Source organism: Rhizophagus irregularis, chromosome 14 (assembly GCF_026210795.1).
Source record: "Rhizophagus irregularis chromosome 14, complete sequence".
In the NCBI taxonomy this organism is placed as follows: domain Eukaryota; kingdom Fungi; phylum Glomeromycota; class Glomeromycetes; order Glomerales; family Glomeraceae; genus Rhizophagus; species Rhizophagus irregularis.
The window spans coordinates 2,214,258-2,241,423 of NC_089442.1; the positions used below are offsets into that span (position 1 = coordinate 2,214,258).

The 27,166-nt window shown below is 27.5% G+C and overlaps 6 protein-coding genes across 6 annotated transcripts; all 6 read left to right on the forward strand.

The window, feature by feature from the left end:
• Nucleotides 1-5,900: 5,900 nt before the first annotated feature.
• OCT59_006164 (uncharacterized protein) lies at nt 5,901-6,176 on the forward strand (the record flags this gene model as incomplete). The annotated part of the gene is made up of 2 exons (XM_025311090.2): nt 5,901-5,964; nt 6,031-6,176. 2 exons carry the CDS (start codon nt 5,901-5,903, stop codon nt 6,174-6,176), a joined length of 210 nt encoding a protein of 69 aa, XP_025175152.2.
• Nucleotides 6,177-7,318: 1,142 nt separating this feature from the next.
• OCT59_006165 (uncharacterized protein) lies at nt 7,319-7,561 on the forward strand (the record flags this gene model as incomplete). The annotated part of the gene is made up of 1 exon (XM_066141088.1): nt 7,319-7,561. The coding sequence occupies one exon, from the start codon at nt 7,319-7,321 to the stop codon at nt 7,559-7,561; it is 243 nt and encodes an 80-aa protein (XP_065997915.1).
• A 6,138-nt stretch (nt 7,562-13,699) lies between these two features.
• OCT59_006166 (uncharacterized protein) lies at nt 13,700-15,092 on the forward strand (the record flags this gene model as incomplete). Its single annotated transcript, XM_066141089.1, has 6 exons — nt 13,700-13,718; nt 13,798-13,991; nt 14,207-14,275; nt 14,353-14,421; nt 14,961-14,966; nt 15,051-15,092. 6 exons carry the CDS (start codon nt 13,700-13,702, stop codon nt 15,090-15,092), a joined length of 399 nt encoding a protein of 132 aa, XP_065997916.1.
• Nucleotides 15,093-17,185: 2,093 nt separating this feature from the next.
• On the forward strand, nt 17,186-18,540 carry OCT59_006167 (uncharacterized protein; the record flags this gene model as incomplete). Its single annotated transcript, XM_066141090.1, has 6 exons — nt 17,186-17,204; nt 17,336-17,475; nt 17,693-17,749; nt 17,828-17,896; nt 18,401-18,406; nt 18,490-18,540. 6 exons carry the CDS (start codon nt 17,186-17,188, stop codon nt 18,538-18,540), a joined length of 342 nt encoding a protein of 113 aa, XP_065997917.1.
• Nucleotides 18,541-22,016: 3,476 nt separating this feature from the next.
• On the forward strand, nt 22,017-23,767 carry OCT59_006168 (uncharacterized protein). Its single transcript, XM_025318832.2, has one exon. It carries the CDS (start codon nt 22,219-22,221, stop codon nt 23,602-23,604), a length of 1,386 nt encoding a protein of 461 aa, XP_025175156.1. The 5' UTR covers nt 22,017-22,218; the 3' UTR covers nt 23,605-23,767.
• A 1,003-nt stretch (nt 23,768-24,770) lies between these two features.
• On the forward strand, nt 24,771-27,010 carry OCT59_006169 (uncharacterized protein). Its single transcript, XM_025318833.2, has 3 exons — nt 24,771-25,747; nt 25,836-26,074; nt 26,165-27,010. The coding sequence occupies exons 1-3, from the start codon at nt 24,844-24,846 to the stop codon at nt 26,810-26,812; spliced, it is 1,791 nt and encodes a 596-aa protein (XP_025175157.2). The 5' UTR covers nt 24,771-24,843; the 3' UTR covers nt 26,813-27,010.
• Nucleotides 27,011-27,166: the final 156 nt, after the last annotated feature.

Below are 27,166 nucleotides of genomic sequence, written 5' to 3' on the forward strand. Positions count from 1 at the left end.
GATCCTTTTGTAAAATACCTGGTATAGATAGTCCCGAATATTTTTCAAGCAGTTTTAAGAAATTTCTATATAAAGATAATTTAACACAAAATTTTAAATGCCAATTTTTATTCGTATATTATAATATGTATAATAATATATATATATATATATACAGTATATATATTTTATTATAAATACAGTATACACCATGCTGTATACTAAATTTAATCATTTTATTTTATAATGAATCGCGTGTAAAAAATATCTGCTGTACTTTAATTATAATTACTACACATTTTTGTTTCATTTTATTTCTTTCATAATTAAAAGCCACGATGTCAAAAAAATTTAAAACCGTTAATTATCAATATGTCAAATTTAAAGTTTTATTCGGGTATTTTCATTCTCTTTTATTTTTTCGTATTAAAAAAAGGATGCAATTAAAAATAATAAAAATAATAAACAAAAAAAAAACGGTAAATGCGTTAAAAAGAAAAAAATCTCTTTTACGAATAAATAACGGTAGTAAGATACTTTGTGTACAACATGAAATAGAATGAAATATTTTACCGATTACTACCGATTATAAGAACTTTTTTCTTTATCTTTTTGTCATATGATAAATTTTATAAATATATTTATTTTTTTTGTAATATAAACAATATTACATGGAATCGCATGGAATTTTTTTTTTTGACTCCCTAATCACAAAAATGTTAATATCCGCTATTGTATTTTCCCGCAGTCTCATAAAAAATATAAACTTAATGAGTAATTTTATTGATGTGCGTGGCTTAAAATGGCTAAAGTTACATGACTCAGTGATGAATCAGAGTAGATAACGTATGAGCTTTTTTTTTGTTTTCATGCATTTAAAAAAAAAAAATAACGTAAAGGACAAAAATTGAATGAATGTTTAACAAACTGATATGCCTTTTTTAGATTAAATCTTGTTTTTTTTTATTGTTTTCAAACAAAATTAAAAAAGTAACTAAAAATAAATTAATATGATTGGTTTATTTTAAGCCCAGTCAAATGAGTTTCAACGAATCTACCCGAATTCAATTTTTTTCAACTTTACCAAAAATGGTATAACAAAAAAGTGTACAAATTTCTCATGATACCCCACTAAAATAAAATTTCCTTTTTTTTATTTATATAATTTTTTTTTTTTTTTTTTATATGTAAATGAGTGAAATAAATAATAATATCTCATTTATCAAACTATGCATAAATTTTCGAGTAAACAATACTTGCATATCTTCGTGCATTACATTTGATCATTAATTACTGATTAAAATCATTGATAAAGTGGCATAAGTAACATATGGCATATGGGATGTTGTCATTTTCCATTTAAAGTTATCACATCTTTGTTATGATAAAAGATTTGTAATACGAATAACTGCGGTCCCGATATCGGAATATCCCATTTTTTTTATATTAATAAATTAAAACTGCCTTTATGTAATTGTTTCATCTTCTGTTACATTTTAACCTTATGTTAACAATACTTTAAAAAAAACCTTTTTGAAAGAATTTCGCTTTTATAGAAATGTATATCCGAAATCATAATAAAATGTGTTAAAGTAATCGTGGGTATCGGACTTCATTCACCGACTCTCTCTCTCTCAAAACTTGTTTCGTAAATTCTTTACGTGGATCATATGCGGTCCTACGTTCCCTCTAAAAAAAAAGATCAGTTCTTTGTGTATGACCATACTTTTTACCATATAGTTACTTCTGTGTAACACTGCATCAATGAATCATGCATACAGCCTTACCGTACATCTTTCTTAAGTCATATGACTGATTTATTTTTTTTCGTAAAATCAAGATACAAAGATCCGAATTTCCCCCTTCCTTCCTATATCCGTTTTTTTAGATTCCAAAGATTCCAAATTACTATTCAATTTGAGGTTAGTGAGTTGATCATATGACTTGTATTATTACTATATATGTAAAAACTAAAAGAAAAGCCACATGACAACATGGTGCATGATATTCTTTAATTATCTAACAATCGCAATAACTACTGAAAAAGAAAAGAAATTCAACATTTTTCAAATGATAATCTTTCATGCATCTGATATTACAATAAATAATTTATGGTTATTTTTGTTAGTTTATCAAGTTTATCAAAATTGCTTCTAATTAATTTTTAGTGGTAAAAAATTTTTTTTAACGCCAAAAGTAAAAAATGATCACATTTGTTTTCCAAAGTTATATATTTCCCCATGTTTATAATTTTTTCCCCACAAAAAGAATAAATCCTTTTCCGGACATAAAAAAAAAATTCTCTCACAACTCACAAGACGCCGCCGATGCAAATTTCAATGATAAGCAATATATATTTCTTTAATCGTGCATAATCAACACCTGTTACAAGACTTTATTCGGACATATGATTACACATAATATATGTAATAACTATTATATTAATTATATATTTATAAATTTATAAATTTATAACTCCAAACTAACCCAATTTTTATTACGATTTTCATTGAGAGAGATTATGGGTTACTATTATAATATTACTTACTATAAATGTACATTATGTACATTAGTACTTTTATCAATTTTTAATCATAATTTCATAAATTTTTTTTCTTTTTTCTTTATGATTCGTTAATTTTTTGAATCAAATAATAATAAAGTACGATTATCATTAAATTTGTTTACCTAATTACCTGTTTGCTTTTTTCTTTGTTTCATTTACTTTGTTTATGACATTAGAATTTAGCCAGGTTATCAAATAATCCATTATATAATTGGTTTATTATATTTTCCATTATTTATTACAATATTCCTTTTGTGTAATATTGTAATTTTTATCAAATAAGAAAATTTCCTTTTTTCTTTCTATGGAAGATTACCAAATTGATCATATGACTATATTGAAACGTCAAGTAATCAAAAAGTTCATTGTAACATATTTTTTTTTTCTTTTTTTCATATTGATTTTAATGCAGGTTATCTTCATTTAATCTCTTGTACAATTGTAACATTTGATTTTATTGCATAATTGTTTTGATGATCAAACTAAATAATTTAGTAAACAATATGGAAAAAGATTAACGATGTTATATAGGGTTATTTAGGTATATATTGGGTATATATATATATAGGGTTATTTTTAGTTTTCAATCTGCATGAAACCCCCCTATTAAAAAAATTCCGTCAACGATCTTTTACTCTTATATTATATAAATTATATAAATTATATAAAATTATATAATTAATTATATAAATTATTTAAATTGTATAAATTATATAAATTGGATAAATTATATAGGAAATTCCTTAATTTCCCATATTTCCCATTTTGAAAGATCAAAAGATACAACACGAGGCATAATTTAAGGGATTTGGATTTTTCTAGTATACGATAAATATAGTATTATTTGATGTGTATTAATTATTATGATGAATATGATCTAAACTTTGAGTTTATCATAATTTATCGTATGATTTATATAAATAATTATTGGATTCTAAAATAATTTATTGGATTGGAGAATAGAAATATCGAACGATAAATTATAATAAATAGAGTAAAACCCGTGAGAAAATGATTTCTCATAGCTATCGGATGAGGGAATAGAATTATCGGACGATAAATTAAATAATAAATAAGAATCTTTCGAATATCTCGAATATCTCCGTTCCTTATTATTTAATTAATCCGTTATCATCCGTTTTAATTATCTTACATAAATTTCATATGATAAATGACATGTCGTCAACTGCTTAGGAGTATTGGGAGTTATTTGTAAATCTTTTTTTAATTCGATAAGATATAGATAAAATAAAATTGATCTTATATCATAATATGGTAACGACTTACTTACGAACTTATGACTTATCCCTTTTTACATTATTCCAATCCTATTTTTAGTTCATTATTTAGGATTGAAATACTATAATTGAAATACTATAATACTTATAGAAAATTTATTTTTTTCCAAATGAGAAAGGTCCCAATAAAAGAACATTATAAACTGCAGACGGCAGACCCCCTTTTTTATGATCATATACATTTAGAAGTAATACTACTATACTAGTAATACTGGATTAATCCATTAACTATATTATGCTATCTTAGTTATCGTCACTGAATATTCCGGTTTCTTCGTATCGACGGTACGTAGTACCCGAAAAAGATATACATTACTTATTACATAATATTTTTTGAACCACATGATTTCAGAAGGGTTTTCACAAGCTAAAAAAAACCCAAAATTGTTTGTTACCCGAGTCAAATTTTCATAGCGCTGATAATGCTGGTCATTAATTTTAATCATAGTTATTATTTGTTGTGTGCGCAGTATTTAATAACTTGATACACTTGATACAGTCAACAAAAATTTAATCAAAAGATAAATTAACAAAAGTATGTTTCATATTTTGTCATAGTCATCGTGAAATCATGAAAAAAATATGAAATCAAAAAAAAAAAAAAAATTTTCGCAGATGCATGTGATGAACTTGATCTCATTGGTCAGCCAAATTTGTGATTCAAGTGATTCAATAAAAAAAAAAAATTAAAAATTTTTTCCGCCCAAAAAAATAATATTTCTTTTCCTTGACTAATTAGCATTTAGTAAAGTAAATGGAAATGGCAAATTGGCAATATATTTCAAATTGATAGAACATTCGAACAAAAGCAAATATTAGCAAAATATTAAGTAATATTTCAATATATATTTTAGTTACATTATAATTTCAGTAAGTAAGTTTTTATTTATAATAATAATATTATTATTATTTTATACTCTGTGATTTTAGACCATTTGCTTCCAGAAAAAAAAAAATCAAAACTATGTTGGTTAGCAAATTTTTTATCACCAAGATCTATGAGAGAAAAAAAAAAAAAAAATTTTTTTTTTTTTTAATTATTATTATTATTTTTTTAAAAAAATATTCGATTATTTTTATTTAAATCGTCATAAAAAAAACTAATTTTTTTATATTTTTTTATTAATACTTATACTTATAGGATCATCTTATCACCCGATCCCTTAATAACTTAATGTAAGTTAGATTTTGAATTCATTTGATCGATAAAATATATATGAATTAATTTGAAACCCTTGATCGGAACATTTGTCTTGATCCTTTTTCTTTATATATTAAAATAAATTAAAATATTTATATTTATATTTATTTATTTTATTTTTTTTTATTTTTTATTTATTTTAATAGAATAATAAGATGATTTTTCTCTATCAAGGAAGACTATAATATGTTTATATTACATGGAACACAAGGAAAAACTACAATATGTTACACGGAACACTTTAGATGATTACCCTCTACCAAGGAAAAACTACAATATATGGAATACTTTAGATGATTACTCTCTATCAAGGAAAAACTACAAAAGACAAAGGTAAGAATAAAATAATAGTTTTTTCTAAAAAAATTTTGCAATGATGAAATCCTCTTCTGAAGGAGAGTTCAGCATTGGTAACCTTTTTTTAAAAAAGGTGAGCCCACCTTTGCCCTCTCTTAAATGCCGAAAAACATTATCTGAGCAATTAATATCAAATCATTATTTTTATTTAAGAGATTGCATAAACTGTACTGTTAATCATTGTCATTACTTTTCTTTTATCATCATAATATTAGATGTCGCTATACTGTTGATTTTCTATGCTGAGTGATTTAAAAGTTGCAGATCTTTTGAATGATGTCATTGATTTGTGCATAAAGCAATAAAGCGAATGGTTAGAAATCCTGAATAAAAAAGCACTTGGACCAAATCAAAGACAGCAATCAAGCACTATACTATCAAGAATAATGTAAAGGAGGGGGAATAATTACTTCCATGATATCTGGAAGAGACCGCTCTGAATTTTGGAGAATTTGGAGAAGGTTCATACAAGATTCACCCGGAGGGGTATTGGACATATATGCCATCATTCTATGATCGGCGATTCCACAATGAGTTGTCAGATGAATTCTGGCACAACACGGGTAATTATTCAATTAATTAATTTTTTATTTAATCAATATTATTTATTTGTATTATCTATTTTTTAGATCATTACCAAGCAGCCCATCGAAAAAATAACATAGATAGACGTAAAAACAAATATAGAAATCATAACGATCTAACAAGTTTAGAGAGAGTGGCGAAACTTGGTTATGAATCATATTCAAAGCATAAGAAATTAAGAATAGGGTAGAAATTCCAATTCTCACAAGATCATATTGTATTCCAAAAAGGGGCATAAAATATATTTAGTTGTCCGGCCTAAATGAATTTTAAGGTAAAAATAATATTATAAATTATCTATGTATTTTATTTTATTTTATTTTATTTTAACAAATATGTACTTATATTTTTATTTTATAGATAACATACCTTTAAAATCATTATATTTTTTGAGATTACAGTATGTAGATGCATTATATTATCAAATGAAATCTGATGATGCAGAAACCTCATTATCGTCTGCCCAAATTGGGAGTTACCAGAAATAACAGAAATTCTTATTTTGCTATTGGCGAAATGAACTGGGATGAAACAGCAGCAGCAGTTATATATGTGATAGCTCATTAGAATCATTTCATCAAGACGAATCTAATGAACTTTTAGATCACTCACTGGTTGTCAGAAGAACAAACAAATGAATGGCTGAAACTCAAGAAAGTAGGTCTAATTTAGATCCTGACTTTACATAATAGGTGTTTTCATGAGGAGCTATCTGATGAATTCTGGTTAATACAATGTAATTATTATTTATTATTTAACTATTTTTTTTCATTTAATTTATTGCATTTATATTAATTAATTGCTTTATTTTAGGCAATCTCTGATGAAGACTTCTGAAAGCAAATTATTTGTGATGGTTTAGCATCTAATAGACAAAAATTTATTACTACAAAAATGGCATCAACATTGGAAGAAGTGGGACCCCTCAATGACCAAAGAAGAGAAAGAAATATTTGACAGATAAATTACCTTCGCCTCCTCCCACAAATAACGTTCATGTATTGTCTGGAGAAGATTATAGGAAGGCGTTAATTAATCGTAACAACAAATGAAACTAATCAGAGAATGGAGATATTAATAATCTCAATGATATTTCATCTGGTCATCATGGTATCTTTTTTTACAAGAAGAGTTGGTTTTGCAGTTCTATTAGTAAAAACACCCATATTTCTGACAATGTAATGTCTATACAGTAGAACATTTAGAATATTTGAATATTTTGACTGAATTTATTTTTTATTAAGAATACAAATAAAAGAAATAAAGGCAGCTCTTAAGACACACCAGATATTGGTGACATTTACAAAGAATCTGAAAAAGTATGTAAAGAAAATGTTTAACTACTACTTTGGATTAAATCCTCCTGGTATTGCAGCCATTGGACGCAAAACCATGGAGGAGAAATTAACGGAAAAAATTGAAATCTTGGGAGAAAGACACAATATCATGATAACATTAATAAAAATAAAACGAGTTCAAATTGCAATCAGCTTTAATTATACTCCGGTTTGTATCATAGATTTATTGCGACTTGTGTTAAATGAAAACATTATAGAACTACGTTTACAATCTTAATAACATTATTGAGAAAACTCCATTTCTCACTAAGTAATTCAAGCTTGGTGTTGGTTTGCTCAAATCCCGCATCAATTCTCTCCTTCATGAATGCGTGTATATTATTAGTCACGTGCTTATTATGAATGGAAATTTTGTAACAAAGATTATTAATATAACTTATGAGATATCTAATTCCTTATACAAATATACAAACCAGTTTAAATATTCAAAACTGGTCACCGGATTTTTTCAAAAAAAAAAAGATCCAGCTAGCCAGACTTGAAACTTTAGGAATAATGATTAACTTATTTTAAATAGCGTCAAATTAATTGCTTAAATAAAAATTTCGTGATGACAGTTCGGTAAATTTTTATTACAAAAATCCAATAACTTGGAAATCAATCATTTCTTGATAAGTGTAGTTTAGTAGGTTTAATAATGAAATTGAATCCAATCTATCCAATATTTTATTTTTGACGAATTGATAGATCAAATCAAGTTTATTACGGTAATGATTTTGATTTGGCACAAATATCAAAATTGTGAGCGGTTTGTTTTTATGTACAGAAACTTTTGTCAATATCCATTTTAAATTCAGGTTATATCCTATGTGAATCTTGCAAGAGGAATTTGAAAGCAAAAATTAAGAGACTATTTCATGACGAGATGACAATGAAATTGGGAATTAGAAGTCTGAGAAATGCGAGATAAAAGGATCTATGATTTAAAGACAATGTTTCTTTTAAGGTAAACGAGCAGATAGTTGAAAGATCTTTGACTCGCAAATTTTAATATGCGATTGGAAATTGATTCATTAACAGAAACAAGTTTAAAAGAACTCTCAGATACAAAAATGTTAGGATCACGCTGCCACCAGGAGATTAGGAAGCGCAAGTATAGAATCAATTTAAAAAAGAAATAATTGAATTAACATAAAAATATATGTAGAATTATTATAAAGATCTATATATAATTATAGTTAAATTCAATCTTTATATAATAATAACAAATTAATTATAATTTGGGTTTTAAACCCAGAGATTTATATGTTATTACAAGTCAGAAGTAAAAGCCAACATTAAACTTTTTTGCCTTTATCATAACATTTATTTTGGTTTTCGTGATCTTTATCAAAGTTTAAATTCTTTTTCACCTGAAAAAATTGTTGAATATTTTTTTATTAATTGATATACTATTAGACTTGATAAAGAAAAAATTTCATTTGATTAGGTGGGATTAGTATATTGGCAAACTTTAAAGGTAATACCTTTTTTTTGATAGTAAAGATTGTTCCACAGTTTTGAAAACTGAAATTACTATAATATTACAATCCAGGTGATGCAACGTTCGTATTTAATATAATGATAATAGCTATTAGTAACAAATGTAATGTTTGTAACGAGTCGCAATAAATTGTAAATACAGACCGGAGTGTAATACAATTTGAACCCGTTTTTTGGAATAAAAACTAGGGAACGCAAACCATTCAGGTCCAAAGCATAATCAATTTATTACATCACGTGACATGTACATGAAAACGTAAACTTTATACAAAATCTAATTAGTCGATAGCATGAAATGCTTAGAAGTAAACGGTCCTACGCTACGCTTTGGACAATTAAATTATTTGTAAATATAATAAATAATTTTATCATAAACACTCGGATTCACGGTATATAGACGTAACTAGTCATGTAATATTATTAGTTACGTGTATATTATGAATGACATTTAAATGAAATAAATATGCAGAGTAAAATGAAAAGTGAACCTAGATGTTATGCAAAACCTGAAATGAACGCTTCTACTAATCAGGTTCATTTCTCGCTTTTTCCAAAGAAGTGAGTTATAACTCATCTGTTTCAAAGAATTAATTTTAAAAATACAAATATGTCTATATACAATAATCCTTCCAATAGTCCCTTAATTCAAAGTAATTTCTCTATCATTATCAAACAGTTCCTCGATCACCTCCTTCCAGTATGTGTGCAATCCATTTCCTTTACGTTCTAATTTCACCTGTTATGAAACAATGCATTTCAAGTGAATTAGTAGACCCTTATTAATGACAAAATAGGACGCCTGAACTAAAAATCCGGTAATCTCCCTGAATCAGGAAGTATCCAACCAGGAAATGATACGCACCTTTTCTTTCAAAGAGAGATAAATCTCTTTTTCTAATTGCAACTCTGCTGTTTTTAAGAATTGATCAACCCAAAAATTATCAAGATACCGCCAGTCATTCACAAATGGTGTTAAGTCAACGACTTCGTCCCGACAAACCTTTAAAAAACCTCAGGTGTGGTTTCTATTTCTGCGTATTTCTACTAAATCATCCATCATTGCCCAACTTCATTGCATATTATATGAACGTTGTATACGACGTGTATAACGGGTCATTATTACTTATTAGATATTAGATTTAATTTTGGGATGTAAAAATTTGAGTAGAAAGGTAGAATGATCTTTGGAAGTGCTCATGGATCTTGTTAAATTGTTGAAGTTAATGCTGAATCGTCGTTGAAATTTAAACGAGAATAAAATTGACTCAAATGTAATGTTACGTCATATTATGTCATTTAAATTGTTACACGACGAAGTTAAATAGATGCGATCTTCAAGAGTCATGTGATAAAACGAGATAATTTCACCAATTACTGATACAAAATGATTAAAATAGATAATCTTATTCTCGTGTATCAGTTTTTATTTAATTTTTTGCTAATAATGAGTCTGACTGACATAAAATGCTTAATTTTTTTGCATTAAGATGTCATTCCAAGTCATAATGCTAAGTAATATCATTATATATAAGACCCTCATATAATATTGTTCTTGTTTGTCTGTTTGTCATAACGAAGTTGTTGCTTCAACACCATTTTCAAATGACTGGCGGTATCTTGATGATTTTTGGGCTTGTCAATTCTTATATGCAGCAAAATTACAATTAGATAAAGAAAAGGTGCGTATTTTTTTTATTTTGCAAAATTGGGGTAACCTTGGTTGGGGTACTTACTTGCTGATTCAGGGAAATTACTGGATTAAGATATTGCTTCTTGGTTCAGGCGCCCTAATTTTGTCGTTAATAAGGGTCTACTAATTCTGGAGGAGGAATTGGTTATGTACCTTCTCTTGTTACTAAATAAAATAAACGCACTTATTAATAATACATTGTTTCATAACAGGCGAAATCGGAATGTAAATAAAGACAAGGGTCTGTATATATACTGGCAGAGGATAATTGAAGAATGTGCAGGCGTGAGTAATAATATTATTAGTCTTGGTATTGTTTATATGATTGTTTATTATATGATTCATTATATATAAATATAGAAACAAAAAAACAATCAACCACAAACAAAAAAGAAACCTTTTGAAGTAATTTCTTTGCCAACGATTGTTAGCAAATCTGACTTATCTTAATTTGCGTAATAAGTCAAATTCATGTACTGAATCTACAGAACTACGGTTTCCTGATGAGATTGTAAATTGGGCACGATTAAAGAAGGATCATATGTTTGTTCTAATAATGTTTCAATATTTGGTTCCATAAATCAAGTTTATGGCTACATGTGTTCTAATAGTTTAAAGTAAAAATCAAATTTATTCTTTTGTTATGTCCAACTTTGATAGATTTTGATACAATGATACAATGAATTAATTTTCTTTTATAAAAATAGGTATGGCGTTCTGTCAACATACGATCAAACTTGGTTTCTTAAAAGGGAAGTGGTGAAAGTAGGGAAGAAGATCATGGGCGATTATATGTATCAAATGCTATTACGAGTGTATCAACAAGTCCCACGTTGCTTAAATGCACCCTTTCTTAAAAAACCTACGATGACTGTTGATGAACCTATTCTGAAAAAAAAGATGACAGCGAATTTAAGTATAAGGGTATTTGCTCCCGAAAGGTCCAAATGTTGTAACTCGAAGCCAAAGTCGCCAGGTGCTTGGATCTTTAGACACTAACGTAGACCTGTGATATGGGAATTATTTTTAATATAGCATATTTAACATATTTACATATTAACAAAATTGTTGTATTATATATATTTAATATTGATGTATTTGATAGATTTGGTTGTGACGACAATTACTTGCTAAATATTGCAAAATATTGAATTTTATATCCTATAACAATAAAAATTCTTTATATCAATCTAACTAAATTCGTCGATATCAATAGAAAGATAATTAAGATATTGTAAGTTGAACATTGGATAAACGCGTATTTTTGTATTTTTAAAATTAATTATTTTCGAACCAGATGACAAAAAAAAAGACAACTCGTTTATTATTATAGTAAATTAACACTTATAGTAATAAATGGCTTAAAGACCGTATTTGTCACAATTCACTAGTAATAACCAAATTTTCGATAAACGATTTCGAGCACGTGATTAATAATATCACACAACTAACACGTAAATCTGTGCCTGATAAAATATTCCAAAAAAAAAAAACGGGTTCAAATTGTGTAATCTAGACAAATCAACTCTGATTATTTAAAAAAAATCATGTTAAGGGAGCCTTCAACTTGTTGATTTTAACCATGGTCGGTTTCAAGTCCTTTTTCGGTGGCTGACCTTTATCCTGCTTAGCTTGTCCCTGCTGCGTGCCAGGTATTCTGCTGGATCGTCTTGGGCCTGTATTTTGAGCGATTTCTTTAGAGAAAAATGTCCGTTCACGTGATTTTGATGCAATTGGTTTAATTATACATCGGTCTATATAAATTTATTTGTTACTAATATAACTTATAACATGGCATTTACAGTATATGGCTTGCAACATTAACATTAATTCAGTTTACAAACTGTGGGAACAATCTTCACTAAAAAGTTATTGCCTTTAAGTTTACCAATATACTGGTCCCACCTAATTTTTTCTTTAACAAGTCCAATAGTATATATTAATCATTTGATAAGAAATATTTGTAATTTTTAAGACCAAAATAAATGTACGATAAGGACAAAAGTTTACTTCTGACTTGTAACGATAGTAGAACGAGTTTAATAATATAAATCTTTGGGCTTAAACCCATAAAGAAAACATTGTATCTAAATCGTAAGTCCTTTTATTTTGTTTTTGTATCTAATTCCCAATTTTGTTATCATCTCATCATGAAATGGTCTCTTAATTTTTGCTTTCAACACCCATCCATCCATTTATACGTTAAAGTAATGGGTAAATTCCATATAGGATATAACCTGAATCAAAATGATATCAACAAAAGTACTTATACATAAATACTGTACAATCAAATATAAAAACGATCATATCATCACTATCTGAGAAACATTTAACAAGTACATTTTGTGAAAAAAAAAAATCAAAATCATTGCCGTGAACATGTACAAAGGGTTTTTGATACTATCAATTCATCAAAAATATTGGATAAATTGGATTGAATCATCATTATTAGATTTACCGTTGTCCTCTTGCAAAAAAGTTTTGCGCACCATGAATTTCAAAGTAAGGCGTGGAGCTATAAATATATTTTTTCTTCAGTGAAAAATAAAGAATCCGAATCCATAATTATGTCCTATTTGCCGCAAGATGGTAAATTTTCTAATTATGTCACGTCCAATATAAGTCATTTTGCTAATTATTACAAATTTTTATTTGTTTTCACGTCAATTTACAAAATAATTTTATTCGTAAATTTGAGCAGTACAAAGTCGACCAAAAAAATCTATGTTATTTATTATTATTATGTAAAACTCGACGTTTGTATTCTTACCCATTATCTGTCATTACGACTTAAGTATATGTTTGTAATTTTAGTATCATATTAGCATACCGTCTTATAAAATTGTTTGTCATTTAAATTGTATATTACAGAGTTAATTTAATAGAAAATTCGAGATGCGATCTTCAAGAGTCATGTGATAACCAATTACTGATACAAAATGATTAAAATTAGATAATCTTTTTTCTCGTGTTTCATTTTGTTTTAATTTTTTTTGCCAATGATGAGTCTGACTGACATAAAATGCTTAATTTTTTTCGCATTAAGATGTCAGTCCAAGTCATAATGCTAAGTAATATTATTATATATAAGACCCTCATGGAGACAATATTGTTCTTGTTAACAAGTTTAACAAGGTTCACCATTAACTTCACCATTCACCATTAACAAGAACAAGGTTCACCATGAACACCATCAATTCTGGTAAATTCTGCAAATTCTGCATTTAACATGATTTAACGATACAAAAAATTTACTAAAATATAAAAATCTATTTAATCAGTTGTTGTTTCTTATTTAGAGAGGTATTCGAAGCACTCATATCGAGGTTTTTTGAGGGTTTGCCATAACGAAGTTGTTGCTTCAACACCATTTTCAAATGACTGGCGGTATCTTGATGGATTATGGTCTGATCAATTCTTAAAAACAGCAGAGTTGCAATTAGATAATGAGATTTTTGTCTTTTTAAAAGAAAAGGTGCGTATTATTTATTTTGCAAAACTAGGGCAACCCCTGATTCGGTACTCTGAATTAGGGGAATTACTGGATTGGGATATTGCTTCTTGGTTCAGGCGCCCTAATTTTGTCGTTAATAAGAGTCTACTAATTCTGGAGGAGGAATTGGTTATGTACCTTCCCTTGTTACTAAATAAAAAAAACGCACTTACTAATAATGCATTGTTTCATAACAGGTGAAATCAGAACGTAAAGGCAAGGGTCTGTATATATACTGGCAGGGGATAATTGAGGAATGTGGAGGCGTGAGTAATAATATTATTAGAAACTCTTGGTATTGTTTATATGATTCATTGTATGTTTATTATATGATTCATTATAGAAACGAAAACGGAATGCAGCCGAAGAGAAGGAAAACAATCTACCACAAACAAAAAAGAAGCCTTCTGAAGTAATTTCTTTGGCAACGATTGTTAGCGACATTTTACCAAATCTGACTTATCTTAATTTGCGTAATAAGTCAAATTCATGTACTGAATCCACAGAACTACGGTTTCCTGATGAGATTGTAAATTGGGCAGGATTTGAACAAGAAGTGCTAGCGTGGCAACCGGAGGTAAATAAGGAATACCAAAAACCAACATTTAGTCAGCGTCGTACAATCACATGTGAAAAAGATATCTGTACAGCATCAGATATAAATATTTATGAGACTTTAACTCCACTCGATCGATCAATCCTTTTCTTAGATGGTCGTGCTTTGGAAAGTATTGTCGGTCAACCAGATTTTATAATAGTTAACGGCAACATGGTAGTTCTCATGGTTTGGGAATGCAAAACTAAGTGGGTTTTAAAAGTACTTCCCAACGAAGATATTATCGTATTATACGAACAAGAAAAAGAGATTAAAGAAGGATCATATGTTTGTTCTAACAATGCTTCAATATTTGGTTCCATAAATCAAGTTTATGGCTACATGTGTGCTAATAGTTTAAAGTAAAAAATCAAATTTATTCTTTTGTTTTGTCCAACTTTGATAAATTTTGATACAATTAATTAATTTTCTTTTTATAAAAATAGGTATGGCGTTCTGTCAACATACGATCAAACTTGGTTTCTTAAAAGGGAAGTAGTGAATGTAGGGGAAGAAGATCATGGGCGATTATATGTATCAAATACTATTATGAGTGTATCAACAAGTCCCACGTTGCTTAAATCTGTTGCATACATGATTGATCTCGCATCTAATAACCATTATGCACCTTTTCTTAAAAAACCTACGATGACTGTTGATGATACCAATGAAGATGATAAAGATGATGAACCTATTTCTGAAAAAAAAGATGACAGCGAATTTAAGTATAAGGGGTATTTGCTCCCGAAAGGTCCAAATGTTGTAACTCGAAGCCAAAGTCGCCAGGTGCTTGGATCTTTAGACACTAACGTAGACCTATGATATGGGAATTGTTTTTAATATAGCATATTTAACATATTTTACATATTAACAGAATTATTGTATTATATATATATTTAATATTGATGTATTTGATAAATTTGGTTGTGACGACAATTACTTGCTAAATATTGCAAAATATTAAATTTTATATCCTATAACAAAAAATATTCTTTATATCAATCTAAATTCGTCGATATCAATAGAAAGATTGTTTATCAATTAAGTTGAACATGGACTAACGGCGTATTTTTGTATTTTAAAATTAATTTACTCAATAGTAATAAATGGCTTAAAGACAGTATCACAATTCACTAATAATAACTAACCTAAAGCGAGAAATGAACCAAATTTTCGTTGATCGTTGCGGTTATAGACGACTTAGAGCACGTGATTAATAATATCACACAACCAGGCACGCGTAAATTTAAAAAAAAACGGTTCAAATTGTGTCAACTCTAGACAATCAACTCTGAATTAAATCAGGCCAAATTTTAAAAATTCTAATATAATATGGCATTTACAGTATATGGCTTGCAACATTAACATTAATTTTAGTTTACAAAAAACTGTGGAAACAATCTTCACTAAAAAAAAGTTATTACCTTTAAGTTTACCAATATATTGGTCCCACCTAATTTTTTTCTTTAACAAGTCCAATAGTATATTAATCAATTGATAAAAAATATCCTGTAATTTTTTAAGACCAAAATAAATGTACGATAAGGACAAAAGTTTACTTGTAACGATAGAAGAAAGAGTTTAATAATATAAATCTTTGGGCTTAAACCCATAAAAGAAAACATTGTATCTAAATCGTAAGTTCTTTTATCTTGTTTATGTATCTAATTCCCAATTTTGTTCATGAAATGGTCTCTTAATTTTTGCTTTCAACACCCATCCATCCATTTATACGTTAAAGTAATGGGTAAATTTCACATAGGATATAACCTGAATCAAAAATGATATCAACAAAAGTTCTTATACATAAATACTGTACAATCAAATATAAAAACGATCCTATCATCACTATCTGAGAAACATTTAACAAGTACATTTTGTGAAAAAAAAAATCAAAATCATTGCCGTGAACATGAACAAAGGATTATCAATTCATCAAAAATATTGGATAAATTGGATTGGTTCGAATCCAATTTCATTATTAGATTTACCGTTGTCCCTCTTGCAAAAAAGTTTTGCGCACCATGAATTTCAAAGTAAGCCGTGGAGCTATAAATATATTCTTTTTCTTCAGTGAAAAATAAAGAATCCGAATCCATAATTATGTCCTATTTGCCGCAAAGATAATTATGTCACGTATATTATTTATTATTATTATGTAAAACTCGAAGTATTCATCGTTTGTATTTTTAAATCTTACCCATTATCTGTTATTACGACTTAAGTATATACTTGTAATTTAAGTATCATATGTATCATATTAAATCATATAGCATATCAAACATTTTTAAAAGTGAATAGAAAATTCGAGATGCGATCTTCAAGAGTCATGTGATAAAACGAGCCTGATACAAAATGATTAAAATTAGATAATCGTGTTTCAATTTCTTTTATCTGACTGACATAAAATGCTTAATTTTTTTCGCATTAAGATGTCAGTCCAAGTCATAATGCTAAGTAATATTATTATATAAGACCCTCATGGAGACAAGAACAAACAAGTTTAACAAGGTTTACCATTAACTTTAACATTCACCATTAACAACTTCACCATTCACCATTAACAAGAACAAGGTTCACCATGAACACCATCAATTCTGGTAAATTCTGCAAATTCTGCATTTAACATGACAAAAAATTTACTAAAATATAAAAATCTATTTAATCTTATTTTTGGCTGTTGTTTCTTATTTAGAGAGGTTTCAAAGCACTCATATCGAGGTTTTTTAAGGATTTGCCGTAACGAAGTTGTCTGCCTCAACACCATTTTCAAATGGGTGGCGGTATCTTGATGGATTTTGGGTTGATCAATTCTTAAAAACAGCAGAGTTGCAATTAGATAATGAGATTTTTGTCTTTTTAAAAGAAAAGGTGCGTATTATTTTATCTTGCAAAAACTAGGGCAACCCCTGATTTGGTACTTCCGAATTAGGGGAATTACTGGATTAAGATATTGCTTCTTGGTTCAGGCGCCCTAATTTTGTCGTTAATAAGGGTCTACTAATTCTGGAGGAGGAATTGGTTATGTGCCTTCCCTTGTTACTAAATAAAAGAACGCACTTATTAATAATGCATTGTTTCAAATCAGAACGTAAAGGCAAGGCTGTATATATACTGGCAGGGGATAATTGAGGAATGTGAAGGCGTGAGTAATAATATTATTAGGAAACTCTTTGTATTGTTTATATGATTCATTGTATGTTTATTATATAATTCATTATAGAAACGAAAACGGAATGCAGCTGAAGAGAAGGAAAACAATCTACCACAAACAAAAATGAAGCCTTCTGAAGTAATTTCTTTGCCAACGATTGTTAACAATATTTTACCAAATCTGACTTATCTTAATTTGCGTAATAAGTCAAATTCATGTACTGAATCTACAGAATTACGGTTTCCTGATGAGATTGTAAATTGGGCAGGATTTGAACAAGGAGTGCTAGCGTTGCAACCGGAGGTAGATACGGTACCAAAAACCAACATTTAGCCAGCGTCGTACAATCACATGTGAAAAAGATATCTGTACAGAATCAGATATAATATTTAACTCCACTCGATCTTTTTTTAGATGGTCGTGCTTTGGAAAGTATTGTCGGTCAACCAGATTTATAATAGTTAACGGCAACATGGTACTTCTCATGGTTTGGGAATGCAAAACAGTGGGTACTTCCCAACAAAGATATTATCGTATTATACGAACAAGAAAAAGAAATTAAAAAGGATCATATGTTTGTTCTAATAATGCTTCAATATTTGGTTCCATAAATCAAGTTTATGGCTACATGTGTGCTAATAGTTTAAAGTAAAAATCAAATTTATTCTTTTGTTATGTCCAACTTTGATAGATTTTGATACAATTAATTGATTCTCTTTTTATAAAAATAGATATGGCGTCTGTCAACATACGATCAAACTTGGTTTCTTAAAGGGAAATAGTGAAAGTAGGGGAAGAAGATCATGGGCGATTATATGTATCAAATACTATTACGAGTGCATCAACAAATCCCACATTGCTTAAATCTGTTGCATACATGATTGATCTCGCATCTAATAACCATTATGCATCTTTTCTATAAAACCTACGATGACTGTTGATGATACCAATGAAGATGATAAAGATGATGAACCTATTTCTGAAAAAAAGATGACAGCGAATTTAAGTATAAGGAGTATAATAATCAAAATGATTCGTCTATCTACTTGGATATTTTAATTATCATGGAATTGAAACCAATATTAATAAGCAAAAGGCGTTCAAACTATATGAAAAAGCAGCAGAATTAGAAAATATTGCAGATCAATTTAGTTTTATTAATATTTGTATCTACGAAAAAGGTTAAAAATATCATATTAAAGCTTTTGAATTATCAAACTCTCAATTCTCAAATATGGTTTGTGATACTAGCGAAATATCAATAGTAAATTCATTTATGAATCACCTGTCCAAAAAAAATAAGGAAGATGTAAAAACGGATTGTAATATAAATTTAGACCTCTAAATATCATGTAAAGGAATTAATCAAACTGAAACCCATTCGTGAAAAATCAGATGTTATTTACAATTTTTTGTCTGTAAGGCTTGATGCCAAAAGTTTACTAATATATTAAGCGGGTAGATTAAAAGAAACTAATGCTATCTCCTAAAGCCATTAAAATGCGAATTATAATGCAAGAGATATTTATGTACTGTTGATGCTGAAGTACGATTCACTGTTTCGTCCATACTGATGACAAATTCAATTTCTGAATCTGAGAGTAACTTGCTTCGTCGCTTGAATCATGATATACAAATTAACACAGTTATTGTGTGTCAAATTTCCAATGAACACAATTTTATATCAGGCAAAATCCGTCCTCAAAAATTCTTAATACTTTTACAATTTTGAACTTGCTATCATCTTTACACCAGTAAGTATAATTTCTGTTAACTAGGACTTCTTCGCTTTCATTTTTTTAAATTATCATCAGATGCTTTTAATGATCTATAATCTGGAACAATTTTCATTTCAACCACCACTATACAGTCCTATCAAATTCATTAACCTCAATTCTTAAATTGAGCTAAATAGTCTTTCAAAAATAAATACATCAGCAAATGATTTTCTTTTTTCTTACTAACGATTGACTGCATTTCGGTATAATTATGAGCTGCAGCAATAGTTCAATTGCAGTTTGAAACGCAAAATGACCTAGGAGCTTTCTTTTTGCGATAAATTAGAATTTTACTGATAAACACTTAATCTGATGAACACGAAAAAACATTATTCGACAAAGTCCCAGAAGACCAATCTGATGAACACGAAAAAGCATTATTCGACAAAGTACCAGAAGACCAATCTGATAAACACGAAAACCTGTTAGGATTTAGGAATTAATGGACGTATATGGTTATCACAGAGATTTCTGAGTACAGCGCGAAACAAGAAAAACAACTTTAACACTATTTGATAGAAATAATTAGGTGTACCTTTTTTTCATTGCATTCTTTCCGAAAAAATCCGCTGCGTCGTTGCTGAACGCTTACCATAATAGGATAAAATAATATTATTTATCGCGTTTTTTATATTAATTTTCAAAATTCTTCGAAATTGTTTGAAATGTAATATTACCTATACTTTTGGTTCTTAGGAAAAACTAAAATTTCAGGTTCTAGTTTCTTATATTTTAAGAAAAGTGACTGCTGTTGTAATTGTCATTTAATAGTATGGGATATTTAAATTGTTTATTTTAGGAAAATATGTCATAAGGAAGATTCTAAAGGAGGAAGAAATAAAAATTATGTCACAAATCAGTAAATGCGTTCCTGGATCAACTTATCAAATTAACAAATTAATGAGGTAAATTATATTTTATCTAACCGCCTAATAAATTATGACAATAATCAATGGCTTGCTACACTTTTCTGTGAATTTTTTAAGTCTTGAGGGGGACAGTCGTTAGACTGTATAGTTAATGGGTTGGAATTGAATATTGATTCCTTTCAATCAGTTAATGATTTGTTTTTAAGTTAATATAACTAAATTGCGTTTGTCTCATATTAATATATGTATTTTTTTTTTAATATAAAATAAAGGTGCACGAAGTCTTGCTTGATAAATCATGAGCAGAGATGTTGAAGTGGGACTTTGTCGAATAATGTTTTTTCATGTTCATCAGATTGGTATGCTGGGACTTTGTCGAATAATGTTTTTTCGTGTTCATCAGATTGGTCTGCTGGGACTTTGTCGAATAATGTTTTTTCGTGTTCATCAGATTGTCTGCTGGGACTTTGTCGAATAATGTTTTTTCGTGTTCATCAGATTGGTCTGCTGGGACTTTGTCGAATAATGTTTTTTCATGTTCATCAGATTGGTCTGCTGGGACTTTGTCGAATAATGTTTTTTCGTGTTCATCAGATTGGTCTGCTGGGACTTTGTCGAATAATGTTTTTTCATGTTCATCAGATTGGTCTGCTGGGACTTTGTCGAATAATGTTTTTTCGTGTTCATCAGATTGGTCTGCTGGGACTTTGTCGAATAATGTTTTTTCATGTTCATCAGATTGGTCTGCTGGGACTTTGTCGAATAATTTTTTTTCGTGTTCATCAGATTGGTCTGCTGGGACTTTGTCGAAAATTTTTTTGGCTATACTATATTTGCAAAGTACAATAGAGAGAATAAGAATATGTTGAATTCATCCTCATTTTTTTCGTATCACACAAGGCAATAATGAAAATAAACTAACCTCTTAAAAAAGAATTATCTACTAAAAAAAAAAAAAATTTAATTAATATTTTGTGTGCAATTAATTTTTTTTCCGTAATATTCGTAATATTTAGTAATTCGCATTAGCAATGATCGCACATTTTAATTATATATATTAAACGGGTATATCCAAAAAAGTTATAAAGAAATTTTTCGTTTCGGAAGGTAATTTAATAAATTACGAAAAGTCAAAGTCCAAAATATCTAGCGATGAAATTTATAATTAGTACAACAGATCTAAACCAAAATCAAATACGTAATAAATTCTCAGAGAGATAATTGGATAACTATAAATAATTATTTGCTATTATTATTATTATATTTGTAAAACATATTTGGACTTTATAATTGAAGAGTTAAAAATGTTTTAATGCATAAAAATTATTTATTTGGGGTAATGCATTGTCACCCACATTCGGATCTTAAGGGAATGAGCGGATTATTACCGGTGAAAATTTAAGTACATATACAGTATATTAAATCCTTGGACGATTTGGCTAAAAATTTTTTTTTTGTGCAAAGTTACTTACTTCACTTGTATATATATTTACAATTTTTGGAATTGATATACAATTTAATTTCAATCATCGGATTTAACTGTATGCTAATTTTGTTATTTATGTATTTATGTAAATATATATATCTCCCCCAATTTCTATGGATTTCCATAATGATTCTGGCTTTTTTCATTTTACTAGGTCAGAATCAGTAATCTAAGCCATTCGTTTAGGCCGAAAACGAGAGATTTACTAATTAAAGTTACACCAGTTTTTTTAGTATCAAGACCTTAAATATACATTTTTTTTTTAAAAAAAAAAAAAACTTTTCCCTATTTTCTCTATTTTTTTTTCTTTTTTCTTTTTTCTAAAAAATGTTGGCATCTTCGAATCTTCCAATAGTTGGACATAGATATTTTTTCTTTATTATAACATTTCTTATACTTTATCTTTCAATTTCGTATATAATATCATGTTTTCCACATATTGATAACAAAATAACGAATAAGAAACAAATATCACATAATGACAAAATTTTATCTTCAAATTCTCATTCATGTCTTGGACCAGAATCTAATGAAGAAAGGTATATGACATATTTACCACATAGTGGATTTCATAATCAAAGAAATATGCTTGAAAATGCAGTTTTCTTATCTTGGGTATTAAATCGTACATTAATTATGCCACCAATTATTTTTACAAAGAAAACTATTATTCCACATCGTCCGTATAATATATTATATAGTATGATAACTGGTAATATGACTAAAAATGTGATAACTTGTAAAAAGAAAGGAGTTGAAGATAAAAAATGTATGTTTACACAATTGGATTGGGAAGAATTAATGGATTTTAAATTTATAAAAAAATATATTCGTTATATTCATCGTGAAGATCAAAATTTTAATGTAAATGAACTTTATTCCTTTTTAAATATTACGAAACCAGAAAGTCAAGTATTTACTTTGGCTGAAGAAACTAGATATGATTTTCAATTTTATGATGATGAAAATATTACCGAAGTATCAGATGATCAATTTGATCATCTAATTCATTTATGTTCTTTACAAAAACGTAAAGAAAAACTTATACATTTTGGTTCAATTTATCATTTAAATAGATTTAATTTAAAATTTAAAGAAAATATCGATTTTCTTAAATCTGTTAGAGAAAATATGATAATTAATCATCCTGTTTTACTTGATATTGGAGATAAAATATCTGAACAATTAGGTGGATTAGGTTCATATATTGGTGTACACTTAAGATTAGGTGATATGGGCTTTGATAAAAAATTTGGTCAAAAAGCTGAAGAAAATGTTGATTATATTACAAAATCATTAATTGAAGATATTTCATCAACACCTAATGAATTAGAAGAAATTGAAGTTTCAAATTCAAATTTCGTTTCAACAAGTACTATGATAGAAGCAGAAAAGTGTTTACAATCAATTTCTCCAGAACAACGTAATTTTCCAATAATTTATCTTGCTAGTGATAAACCACGTAATGATCGTAGATTAAAGAAATTTCTTAGAGAATTTCCTTGCGTATTTATGTTATTTTCAAATTTTGAAAAATATTTGGATCAATTAAAGAGAGTAAAAAATCCAAGAGATGGTGCTTTATTATTTAGATATTTCGTTCCTTTTGTTGATGGAATAGTAGCTGCTAGAGGTAATAAATTTATTGGTACACCTGAAAGTACTTTTTCAGAATATGTTACAAGATTACATGAACATTGGGTAGGATCATAATAATTTATTTAATTTAGTACGTAAGTTAATAGGTTTTTTTTAACAAATTAATGATAATAATAATTGTAAGTTTTTAATTTATAAAATAAATTGAATTTATTTTTTCTTTAAAAATATTAGATTCAAAGTAGAAAATTTCAAGATTCAAATTTTCAAATTCAAAAAAAAAACTAATATAATAAATTCACTCAACACATTAGACATTTGTAAATTGTAAATCAGTTGTTATAATGTTAACATTTTTAATATCATCTAAGTGATCTCATTGTACTGTAGATTCTTGGAATTTGCGTTTTTAACTCATTAATGCATAAAATTGAGGAAAGGTTTATGAATAAAGTAGGATATGATAAAAATTAATATTTAATCTTGCTGTAAATCGAGACATCTTTCGTAAAAGTAATGTAAATCCGAATGCTGATTAATATTAGAGATTAACATTCATTCTTTTAAAAACAACTTGAAAATCATGAATGCATTGAACGTGCGTGCCGATCAGGAGGTAATTCAATTTAGACAACAGGGGCAAATTGACAAATTTTTAACCAGGGTTAAAGATTTTGTACCATACACAGCCATACAGCCCATACTATGCCTCAAACGTGTTATATAACCTTGTAAAAAAATGTGGTTACGTATTCTAATACTGTATTTACCATGTTTTTCCATAAATGTAGATTTTTGCCTATTATATAGCAAATTTCACCGGAAATAAGGATAAACTATTCTTCTATTAAAGAAGTTTTTAAGTCAATTAAGTCAATTATGAATTAGGCAAATAGGCGTCACCAAGAGTTTTTACCGGAATTGATTCTTTAAAATATAAAAGAGTATACATATAAAGTTACCCTTTACTAAGTCTAGAAAAACGGTCATTGCCTATTCAGTTAATTATAAAATGGCAAATTTGAAAATATTGAATACGTATATTATATTTATTATACACGGAGTTCGCGGAACAATGAAAATTTAAACTCATTTTATTTTTTTTATGCCGATCAATAGAATTTGAATGCAAGAATGTATGATTTTCTAGTGTTACGAATTTATAACTAAACTAATAAAAGAATTGTATTTATAAATTTAACATTTCACATGCAAGATTTTTTTTTAATTTAAATAAATCTTTTTTTAATCCCATGAAATATGAATTTTTCTTTTTTTTTAAGAGAAAGTAACTTTCTTTCTAATTTACTTTCTTTCTTTCATAAAAAGAAAAAGTTAAAAAGTGGTTCCAATATGTGTTTGATTACATGTTTATCTTTAATTATTTACACAGTTTATTATTATTATAAATATTCTAAAAGAAAAAATCCTTTACCTGGACCATTACCATTACCATTTATTGGTAATTTATATCAATTTGGATTTTTAAAAGATGATAAAGAAATTTCAAATAAATTTATTCAAGAATTATTTTCTAATTATGGAGATATATTTGAAACTTATTCTTTTAACGAAAGAATCATTTGGATCAATAGGATTGATTTAGCGGAAAAATTTTTATGTGATAATATTATTATTAACGATAATAATAATAATAAAAATAATGAAAATTTGGAATATAATTATTTTTATTTAAGAAATAAGAATGAAATTAAAGAATTAAGAATGAATGAAATGGGAATTTATTCTAATCATGAATATAGTTCATGGAAATTTAACAGGAATGTTTTGATAAAATGTGTCACGTTACCCAAATTTTTAAAAGAAATTGTAATAGAATTACAAGAACAATTTAAAGAATTAGAAAATTATTGGAATGATATAGAATCAGCAAAATCAGATTCTGTAAAATCGGATTCGAATAATCAAAAATCAAATTTTAAAAATGATTCAAGTACCACCAATTCAACAAAAAAAGTGAGAAATGAAGATAAAATTATTGATATATCAAAATGGATAAAATGTTTTACTTTGGATATATTTTTACAATCAATTACAAGAGAGAAATCATTTTCAATGGCAAATTATTATAATCAAATCATGAAAGATGATGAAGAAAATAAATTAAAAGGAATTAAACCTATTTTAGATAAGAATGATTTATTCGTTACTAAATTTAAAAATAGTTTATGGTTATTAAACCAATTTAATTTTAAATTAATCGGTTTACCTAATTTTTTCAAAAAATTCTTTTTAGGTAATGTGATTTTTTTATTTTTTTTTTTGATTTCATGACGAAGATATATATATATTTATATATATTTTTTTCTAATTTTCGTTTTCAGTTTATAAGTTGTATTATAGAAAATATTTTGATGATTATTGGTGGTTTCATGAGTCATTGTTAAGGATCGTTCGAGCCCGTAGATTGGAAATTTCAAATTCTCCAAAAGAACAAGATTTAAAAGCTGATATGTTGACTTGTTTGATAAATTCCGGTTTAAAAACTGATGATGGCCGCTCGACAACAGATGAAGAAATAGTTTTTATGATGAAAGATTATTTAAGTGAAGGTATCGGCACGGTAAATTATCAAAATCTTTCTTTTTTGCAAATTACTTTTTTTTACAAAAATATTAAAATATTTTTCTCCCTTCCCCTTCATCTCGTTTAGATCTCAAATACATTTAGTTATATTATTTATTATATATGTAAATATCCAACAATAAAATATCGTATGATCGAAGAAATAGATTCTTTATATAATAATCAAAACGATACATTCACGTATTTCATTCTAGCTAAATTATATTATTGTGAAGCAGTAATTAAAGAAGTATCAAGAATACATTCAGTATATCCATTAATTTCAAGAATATCGAATGAAAAAGATAATATTGGTGGTTATACATGGGATAATGGACAAATGTTTTGTATTAATTTACACGCTATACATAATCATAAATATAATTGGAATAATCCTGAAGAATTTGATCCTGAAAGATTCTTATATTTAGAAGAAAAGAAAGCGGAAGAAAAAGAATTAAATGAGAAAGATTATATTGGAAATTCTTTTGTTAGAAAAAATATTAATATTAAAGATCCTTTATTCTCATTTGGAATTGGATTAAGATCTTGTCCTGCTAAAAATTTAGCTATGATAATTCTTAAAACTATGGTGGTCATGTTTTTGAGAAAATATGATGTTATCTTGATGGATAAAAATTCGGAACTTCAAATTAATTATAATAATATGTTAAATAATTGTGAAGAATTAAAAGTTAAAATTAGACCTAGACATAATAATAACAATAATCAATGAGTTACCCCCTGTATTGAATTGCATTTAATCAAGAAAAATTTTTCACTCATCGTGATTTCACATGTAATTATCATGAATAATTTAAATAAAGAAAAATTTATTATGGTAAATTTTCAATAACATTGATTAATGTAAGCTGCTCTATTTAGTCTAAACGATAATTACTAATTTTGCAACTTGTTTGTTAAGAGACTTGAAACATCTGCAGGTGACCCTATTATCATAGATAATGAATGGTACGACATGCTAAAAAAAGATAATGTTCTTCGCACAAACAGCGCCATGTAGGTTGATTTTAGGGTTGCGAATACTGTAATCTACTGTAATGCGCTTACGTAAGCGAATCAATTTGAT

What these genes read in the sequence shown, in the direction of transcription:
- OCT59_006168 (XM_025318832.2), top strand. Translation starts at nt 22,219, where the DNA reads ATGTTGGCATCTTCGAATCTTCCAATAGTTGGACATAGATATTTTTTC.
- OCT59_006169 (XM_025318833.2), top strand. Translation starts at nt 24,844, where the DNA reads ATGTGTTTGATTACATGTTTATCTTTAATTATTTACACAGTTTATTAT. An exon ending in TTTCAAAAAATTCTTTTTAG is followed by an intron (nt 25,748 to 25,835) that starts GTAATGTGATTT and finishes TTTCGTTTTCAG; the next exon opens with TTTATAAGTTGTATTATAGA. An exon ending in TAAGTGAAGGTATCGGCACG is followed by an intron (nt 26,075 to 26,164) that starts GTAAATTATCAA and finishes CATCTCGTTTAG; the next exon opens with ATCTCAAATACATTTAGTTA.